Source organism: Sipha flava, unplaced genomic scaffold (genome assembly GCF_003268045.1).
Source record: "Sipha flava isolate LNK unplaced genomic scaffold, YSA_version1 292_pilon_pilon, whole genome shotgun sequence".
Lineage (NCBI taxonomy): Eukaryota > Metazoa > Arthropoda > Insecta > Hemiptera > Aphididae > Sipha > Sipha flava.
In genome coordinates this window covers 113,773-123,630 of record NW_020272962.1, presented here as the reverse complement: position 1 = coordinate 123,630, position 9,858 = coordinate 113,773, and the positions used below count along the sequence as shown (strand labels likewise).

General features: G+C 31.1%; 1 protein-coding gene across 2 annotated transcripts; it reads left to right on the top strand.

The window, feature by feature from the left end:
- Window positions 1-5,633: 5,633 nt before the first annotated feature.
- On the top strand, window positions 5,634-9,321 carry LOC112685802 (protein mothers against dpp-like). 2 transcript variants are annotated; one of them, XM_025557809.1, is made up of 8 exons: window positions 5,634-6,234; window positions 6,292-6,600; window positions 6,707-6,884; window positions 7,480-7,638; window positions 7,703-7,773; window positions 7,834-8,032; window positions 8,691-8,931; window positions 9,003-9,321. In XM_025557809.1, the coding sequence occupies exons 2-8, from the start codon at window positions 6,328-6,330 to the stop codon at window positions 9,160-9,162; spliced, it is 1,281 nt and encodes a 426-aa protein (XP_025413594.1). In that variant the 5' UTR covers window positions 5,634-6,234; window positions 6,292-6,327; the 3' UTR covers window positions 9,163-9,321. The 2 variants fall into 2 exon arrangements, with proteins under 2 accessions (XP_025413594.1, XP_025413593.1); XM_025557808.1 differs by having other exon boundaries at window positions 5,634-6,600.
- The last annotated feature ends 537 nt before the right edge of the window (window positions 9,322-9,858 follow it).

Here is a 9,858-nt window from a genome sequence, read left to right as displayed (position 1 = left end):
GAAAAAGGCGTTGTGTTAGGAAGGATTTTAATGTGCAGAATAAAGTTGTTGGAAGAAAGCATAATTTGTAAAGAAGTCCTTCAGTCCACACCATAGGTGCAATAGGGTATTCAGCACCACTGAGTTTAAATATAGCACTCTTATTTTTTTTTCTGATCTATATAATCTATAGTAATTACAGTGAAATACCATTCAATTTTATTTTCAGCAATTTCAGCACCCTCAATATTTGGGCTGTAGTTGCCCCCATGGTCCACACACGATCGAATGTCTGTGCGATGATAGGCCAACATAGTTACTGTACAGCACGGTATATTAATCTTGCTGTGGAATAATCGTTCTAATATTACTCGATAAAACCACTATCCAAAATAGTTGCTTCGTATAGACTAATTGTGGTTTTTGTGTGTAAATTATTTGTAGATGTAAAAGTTGATTTATAGTTATGTAAAAATGTCCTTATTTATGTAATTTATTTCTATATTCATCAATAGTTTTGTCTCATATTACTAGCCTTTCATAAATCAAAGGAATCAACATATCTTGATTTACATAAATTTTGTAAAATAAGAACGATATTATCTTCGGCCATAATAACATCCGGTACTATCGACAAAAGTTATTTTACTGCCATGCAAATATAAGTATATTAAACTACCATATTACTCTAATGAATACCGTACTGTACGTAAACGCAGCGCGCCGAGGAAGCGCTACGGCACATACGATTTTTGCGCAGTCTCTGTCAACAAACTTCCATGATGGAACATACAACATTGATATCCATGCCTACACACGGTGAAAAAACATGTGTTAACAAGAACCCTAATAGTATAATGGTTTCAAGTTTAAAAGACCAATACAGTAATACCATTCGTGGTACATGTAACATGACTGTGGTGTATCGCCCTTTTTAATATTATTTTAATGAATAAACATAATAATTTACCCTATACATTTATGTAATATTTAGGGATTCACTGTTTATTTTTCTTTAAACAATAACAAACAAACAAAATAACCATTTTTTATGTCAGCGTGTCTAAAAATTTTTTTCATGGACAGGGAGTTCAATATTTTTCAAAAGTACCCAGACGTTAGTTTACAGTTATCGCTATAAGTATAAAACTAAATTATTAAATAAATAATCATTTCAAATGTAGGCAGTAACGTAGCTATTAAGGTTGCCGCACACTAGATCGGAACGGAAAAAATTAATAAAAATAATTTTAAATGAGGTCCCGCACACTGGATCGGATCGGATCGGAAACGTCCCGTAGGATCGAATCGGAACACGACCGAATTATTTGTCGACAATATTTTGACGGATTCCGAAGCATTCCGATCGCAAACGCTTGTGCACTAAGACTGCGTTAGCGCTAAATATACGTGCTAACTTTTGGTCATCATCGTTTTGTATTTAGAATTTATATGTTCTAACAATTGGCAAATTTTTTCGTAACTCATCCGGAAATATTGAAAAAAAATGTATTTTTCTGTTTTAAATGCGGGAATAGTGCATGGAACTCTTTTTCTTTTTCCTTGCCACATGACATATATTCATTGTATATTATGAACCCACTGTCTTTTTGTCGTATATATTTTCTTTTTCTTCAGCTTCTAACAAAAGAGGTAATGTGAACATCATTTCTTCTTCGTCACTACTTGTATCATTCATTATATTATATTTTACAAACACTCAAAAATATTAAAAATAAATAATGTAACAATAAACTTTAGTTCGACCGTCGAGCTTGAGCGATGAGATCAAAATGGCCAAGTATATATGCCCACGGAATTCCGATTGGTTCCGATATAGTGTACGGATAAAATTCGTTTCCGTTCCGTTCCGATCCAGTGTGCGGCAACCTTTAAAGGGGTAATAGAAGCAATTGCATTAATATTACGTCCATGGACGTCCCAAGAAATTTTTTTTGGGGGAGGAGGGGCAAAATTAAATTAAAAAATAAAAATAGATTTTTTTATCCATTTTATACTTACATTATTTTTTTTCCTTAAATATAAGATTTATGATAAGATAAAATAATCAAATTATTATTAAAGATAGTTTTCTTCTATATATAATATATATATTATATTAAAGCAATTTATGTTTACTAAATTGGCACGTTACAGATAATGCTTTGGGAAACATTTTTAAAATTCTAGGGGTGGCAAGTGCCTCGTCTTGCCCCTCCTGAGGATATCCATGATCATGCCACTAAATATTCATTATCATACATCATTATCTTTGGTTATTTAAAGTTTAAAAATTAAATTTTGTTACCAAGGTGCATCGAGACAATGTGATCTAACAATCGCTCAACAAATTTATAATTAAATTGTGATAATTATTATATCGATATAGAGTGACTATGGAAAAGCAAAGGCATTTAGTTTATAATGTAATAATTACCCTTAAATAATCAATGATAGGTAAAGACAAGAATTATTCTTGTCTTTACCTATTATTGATCTAAAAGCTGTTATTAATGTATTTATTTTATATTAAGTTACATAAGTAAATATAAAGTTGTAGTGACATAATCTGATATTTTTAAATAAAATGAAGAATTTCACTGAGGTCAAACGTTTTTACAGTTATGTAGACTTCAAATTCAGTGAGCTCTTGAGAATGTCAATGTAAACTTTGATTACGCCTAATTAAAATACGTATATTATACCGGGGGTGAACGTAAAGTTTTTTCAAGCCTTTACTACTTATATCTTCAGGAATATCATTTAAATTTCCGGATATTTCTTCACGAGATAGAACTGTTGATATCTTTATTAAGGCTGAGAAACCACGATTTTTTTCCAATACCAAACTACATTTATTTCGAACAACTTTTTTATTTGGATCAAATAATGTTTCAAATTATTTTTAATATTTTCAATTACTTATTTATTTTAATTGAATTCAACAATGGTATATGTTTCTGTTGTAATTTTTCATTAGCCAAAGTTAGTTTACCAAAGTTTAACTTAATAAACGTTATTTTATAATCTGGATTTTATGATCTAAACTTGAGCATCTTTAAAAAAACTGCATTGTATCTATCCAACATAAAAATGATAGAGTGTATTATTCCGAAATTATCACTATAATTAACTGCCGCTTTAATCTAAATTTTCTAACTAGTGGAAATCGGCATTGGAAGTAAGGTTAGGTTTGACACTTCCGTTTTAAATATTAGTAAACGAATTGCGATTTTTACTAAAATTTTTTTTACGAACAAAGTTTTATCTACTGCGTGAAATTGACTTCTTCTGCAACCCTATGCACTCTATATACAACATATTATGTTACGTGAATAATTTTAAATAACTTTTTTCAGTTTTTCAATAACTGTCATTATTGTGCACGTGGGTTTGGAGCTCGGGAACCAATTCGGTACCAGCCTTTAAGTATTAGTTAAATTAAATTGTAGAAAAATAGAGAAGCAAATTTTATTTTACTATGTAATCTACCCGTTAGCCTTCACTCGTAGATTAGTTTCTTATAACAAGTTTAAGGATTTTTTTTATATAGTACCTAATGCGAAAAACTTGAACGAATGGATTTGACCGAAGTTTCGCGGACAATATTCTATTAATATAATACAAAATACAATACAAATTCTAAAAAAAATAATTTAATAATTTAGGTAATACAAAATGACATTATATTATAACATAAGTTACTGGATTATTAAGGAAAGACAATTATACATAAATTTCCTCATTTAGAAATATTTCCAAAAATATTATTCTGTTCGTCATCTCTTATTATCGCCGACTTTATTATTATTAATAAACTTTTTTAAGTAAAAATATCTTATTATTGTTAATTGTCTTCTATCATTCTAAAAATGATAGATTAAATATGAAATCATTCTAGAGGTATTTAATTTCTGTATGAAATAATGTAGTATGTAGCATCCATTGACGTGTGCAGACTTGTAGTGTCGACAATACTTTTAGTTACTATCTTAACAAAACGTGTAGACATATTTAATAAATTATAATATATAAATAATTAAACAAACATAACTTTAATTTTTTATTTAATATTGTGGTGTATTGGTCCAAATGAATATGTTTTATTTGAATATCGTATATTTTTCTCAGATAACTTAAATTGTTAAGATTTGTACTTTTGTAGTAAATTATAGCTGTTATATTATCATAAGAATTTTTTGCATGAAAATTATTCTACATTATGTTTCATTTTTCTATTACGAAACATAATTTATTTTTTACCAAATATTTTAGAATAAATTAAATTTGAATAACATCAGTCAAAATACGAACCTCTTACTCTTAGACTTAAATTGTAGAGCCCCATTTACTACATTTCAGGGGTTGATTGTGCACACCCGGTGCCTTCCGTGCGCATGTAAATGGTAGATTAGCATCTTATATTTGAACTAAGGAAGTACGAAATACTTGGAAATGAAAAAATCGTGTAATACGCAACAGTTGTCTGTTGAAAATAATTATTATTTCATGCAATGTTATGAATTAAGATTCTAAAAATTACCGCATGGATTAAATTAACTAAATAGTCTAAAGTGGTGGTGAATACTAGAAAATAACTATACAACAGTCTTTTGATCTTTCCTCGGGTTTACTGTATATTATAATCATCTAAATGGATTTGTGTCCGTTTTCGTTTTGTCCTTAACACACGTGGAATAAAACAAAAATGTACGCACGTTTATATATATATACATATACAAAATAATTTCGACGACACTATACGTCGAGGATCGGCGCCAAAAATGTGTACGAAACTCGCGCCAACCGGCTGAATGGTTCAAATTTCAAAATGCATTCTTTTCATAATCTTGCTGCTCGCCATACGTTCGACGAACTCAACAGGTCCCTGTGGTGAACTGGCGCCATGTACATAGCCCATTATGTGGGTGACGTATATATATATATATATATGTGTAGACAAATATATGCGATTTATTAGTGTATAGATTTTATACACGTACATGCGTTTACACGGTCACGGTTAAACGTTCTGCCCTCTATCCTGTCGACTACGTAAACATATATATTTAAACGTTTATATACATTTTATACACATAAAATACGAGACCCTTTAATGGGAAGAGGTAAGGTGAGTATTATATATATAGTGCCATAGCGATGGTGGGGGTGATGTTTGGCGGGACGACCGTCGCTTCCGCACAAAACACCGCCAACATTCTATAGGGTCTTGGGGAGCGGTCAATGCCCAATGGCGCGACGGTGGTTTGTTACACACTACCGTCGCGTTTTTAGTCTACCCATTCAATTTATTACTATTGTTACTGTACATAAACACGCGTTGTGCGGCGTGTACGGCGATGCACTCTGCAGTACTAGGTGTAGTAGTAACATAAAGAAGTGCATTTTACTCGGTTCGCAGCAAAACGCACTTGTCCCATCAGCAGAGTGGCTTGTGGTGGGGAACGTACCGACAATAATACGTCATATATAATATAATTTATTATTGTTGTATAAAATATAATACCGGTGTACGGTGAAAAAAAATAATAATAATAATAATAATAAAAAGGGAAAATCGAACTGGACCGTATAGGCGCCAGACTCCCGCCCGCCGCTGCTGTAGTCGTCGCCGCAGACCCGTATGTATGGTGTGCACAAGGAGGTACACCTCTATTACACCACTTCGTTCGTGAGCGTGCGCGCGTACCAAACGTGTCTCGAAAACTAGTTCGTACCTCGCGTTCTCACTACCAGTTGCCCACCAGCGAGGGAAATATCGGATCATTTTATAGATTCTCGCGGACACCGTGTCCGTATCTGCACAACTCGATATCGCTGCGATGGTATCCTCGCACGCGATTTGATTCGTCTATTGTCTTGCGGCCATTGGACAATCCGAAAGTTGTTCCACACATTGATTGTAGTGGCGTCGGAGTGCATCACATTCGCGATATCCCACGGGGCCCGGGTCGGTAAAGTTCCGTCGTTAACAGTGGTTTAAAACAATCGCATTGATATACACCTGCTGGTGGCCCGGCGCGCAACGTCCGGCAACGTCGCGCACGTATCGTCGGGAGCATGACAAATGCGTGCGTTAGTGTGTTGCACTGTTAGTTGTTACAGCGTTGCCGTAATTCGCTCCGGAACGGCCGCCACCGTTCGCCGTTGGATTCTAATCAATGATGCGCGTTTTGCTTTCTCTCTCCCCCTAGACAACAACAACAACAACAATAAATGAACATAACATAAAACGTAAGGGAACCATCGATAACTCGCAGTGGTGTTTCATAATAATACCAGTGTTTTTAGCGCGTGTGCGTTCTTGCTGATTTCCGTTTCCGTGCCATGGAGGTGGACGAGTTCGATTCGGGCCGTTCGTCGTCTACCATTTCGTCGATAAATAGCCTGTTTTCATTCACCAGTCCTGCCGTCAAGAAACTATTGGGCTGGAAGCAGGGTGACGAGGAAGAGAAATGGGCTGAAAAAGCGGTCGACGCGCTTGTCAAGAAATTGAAAAAAACAAAAGGTGCCATAGAAGAATTAGAAAAAGCACTCAGCTGTCCTGGGCAGCCGAGCAAATGTGTCACTATACCTAGGAGTCTTGATGGACGGCTGCAGGTACAGATTAAAAATACCGTCAATAGTGACATGAAATGCATTGTTTACTTATTGTATGATAGTGATCAACAATGTAATACAATATTGATATGCTCCATTTATTTAGGTGTCTCATCGTAAAAGTTTACCACATGTTATATATTGCCGTGTATGGCGGTGGCCAGATCTCCAAACTCATCATGAACTTAAACCACTTGAACATTGTCAATATCCATTTTCTACTCAAAATAAACAAAAAGATGTTTGTATAAATCCTTATCATTATAAACGTGTTGAAAGTCCTGGTGAGCAACATTTATTTTACAATACACTATGCATAATATAATAGTTAAAGGTATTATTTCAATAATTTGTGCAGTTTTATATTTCAATAACTACTATACGTTTGTAGATTTGTTAATTGAATAGTACTTATATTAATTTAGTAGTTCATCATTAAATTTATAAATTATAATTAATATTGACTCAATTTGAACCATAATAAAGACTATAAACATTTAAATCTCAAGAATTAAGACAAAATTTTGTTCTGTATTTCTGTTCACTTAAATTATAATTTTATTTATAATGCTAATTCAATGGTAGCTGTTATATCTACCTAATTAGTTTCTTCATTTTTTGTTTAAATTAAAGTAATTAAATAATTAACATTTAATCATGGATTAAGTTTTCCTCTCGCAAATAAATACTAACAAATTCATGAAAAATTAGTTATATATTGCTTATTATATAAAAAAAGTTAATAAATGTTGATGCAGTAATTAGAAATTACTACCTAGAAATTAAATTGCAGAAAAATATAAGATAATTTTTCTATACTAATTATTATAATTCCATTCCTTTTTAAAACTCAATTTTTAATTCTTATATGCGTTTTAGTCTTACCTCCAGTACTGGTACCAAGACAAAGTCAGCTACCCCCTATGATGTTTCGTCAAATGCCAGAAAACCTTCAATATAACAATTATAACCAAGGTCCTAATTCTCCATCATCAAGTCCTCCACCAAATAGTCCCTTCCAAAGTAGTACACTATCAGGTAAATACACTTAAAATTATTTTAATTTTTAATTTTAATATTTTATCATTTTAAATACCTATAGAATTAGGAAGTTCACCTGGACCTGATGAAAAAGTGATAAGTCCTGCATCTGGAACACAAGTCATGTATCAGGTAATAAGTAATAAGTAATAAAATAAAATAGTTCAAAATTTAGAAAATGTATGTACTTAGGAGCAAGCAAGTTGGGCAAGTATAGCATACTATGAATTAAATAGCAGAGTTGGAGAATTATTTCACTGCCAATCTCCTGTTGTGGTTGTAGATGGTTTTACAAATCCAAGCAATAATTTAAATAGATTTTGTCTTGGACAACTTTCCAATGTTAATCGAAATCAAACAATAGAAAATACTAGAAGACATATTGGAAGAGGTAACAAATAAATATATTTATATATAGAATGCAAATAATATAAATTATGTTAGATATCACTATAGTTAATTGTTTATCAAATTTTGCCAGAATGAAATATGTCTAGCTTCAATGATAAATTCAATAATTAACTTTAGTATTAAAAATTCTAATAGATTTTCTTTGTATGCAAAAATTTATATTATATGTAGAAGCCTTGAAGATTTTATAATATTCATTTACATATAAATAAAAGCGATGCAGTAGAAATAGTAGTTGATGAGCCAATTTGTTTTGAATCACTATAGAATACTAACATCGCCCGCCTTCAACAGTAATGAAACATTGTCATACATAAATAAGTGATAACACTAGTAAAGAATTTCCCTCAGCTCTTATCTATAAATGTCAGTATCCTACCACTGATAACAATTTGTGACATTTTAAATCTATTTTAATCAAAAATAATTCCTTGGTTGACTAATATTCTTTAAGGACACTGCATAATTACTTATTATAAATGAATGTTTATACTTGGTTATTTTCATATGTAACAAAGCTTATCAAAAAATAACATTTTTAAACTTCACTTTTTATGATATACATATTGATTTTAATATAAATATTTGTAAATTATTACAAAATATATTAGAATTAAAATAATTTTAAATAAATTTAGGGATACAATTACATTATATCGGTGGTGAAGTATATGCAGAATGTCTATCTGATTCTGCTGTATTTGTACAATCACGTAATTGCAACCATCATCATAATTTTCATCCATTAACCGTGTGTAAAATACCTGCTGGATGTTCTTTACGTATTTTCAACAACCAACAATTTGCAACTTTACTCACAGAGTCTGTAAATTCTGGTTATGAAGCAGTATTTGAGCTTACTAAAATGTGCACAATAAGGTAAGTTTACTGTTTATAATACTGTTTATACTGTTTACTGTTTATTGATTATTACTAATTTATCTGTTTAGGATGTCATTTGTAAAAGGGTGGGGTGCCGAGTATCATCGGCAAGATGTTACCAGTACACCATGTTGGATTGAAATCCATTTAAACGGACCATTGCAATGGTTAGACAAAGTTTTATGTGCCATGGGATCCCCTCATAATGCTATATCATCAGTTTCATAGGCCAAGATGTTTTTCAGTTTTTAATTATATTTTTAGTATATAAAGGAATTGTTTTTTTTTTTTTTTACTAAATCGTCAACATGACAGATTTATAAGTTGTACACATTTATAGGAAAATAATTTTATTACAAAATTCAGGTAATTTATATATTAAATTAACTTGAAGAAATTTAACATTTTGTAAATTAAAATAAATTTTATTTTGCTATACTATATGTGGTGCTCATTATTGTAATTGCTGTATTTTTTTTTTTTTTTTGTTAAAGACCATTTATTTAATTTTTTTTTTTTTTTTTTTTATTTATATATATATATATATCCTAAATATTTTAAAATTATTTTTTTAATTTTAGTGCTTTGAACAAAAAAAATAATAAAACTCGAAAAAATTTAAAAATTATTAAAACCTTTATGACATATTACTTGTGTAAACATTTTCCAAACATATACAATCGGTATATGTCAGTTCTCAAAATGATTGATAATATTGAACTGAACACAAAAAGAAATCAAATTAAATGTCTTTAATACTATTTTGTTGTTAACTCAATTGCGGAGCGAAATAATAGTAGAAATTATAAAATATGGTTTTTTTCATTCAAGATTTTTCACTACAGTACAAAGTTCTTTTACTTCTTTAAACATTTAAGAAAACAATTTTTACTATCCGAACTTCGTAAATTTTGTACATATTAG

Excerpts from the sequence above, each read along its gene's own strand:
- LOC112685802 (XM_025557809.1), top strand. The coding sequence starts at position 6,328 with ATGGAGGTGGACGAGTTCGATTCGGGCCGTTCGTCGTCTACCATTTCG. Across the intron at positions 6,885-7,479 it reads TAAACGTGTTGAAAGTCCTG|TCTTACCTCCAGTACTGGTA; the intron begins GTGAGCAACATT and ends TATGCGTTTTAG. Across the intron at positions 8,033-8,690 it reads TAGAAGACATATTGGAAGAG|GGATACAATTACATTATATC; the intron begins GTAACAAATAAA and ends AAATAAATTTAG.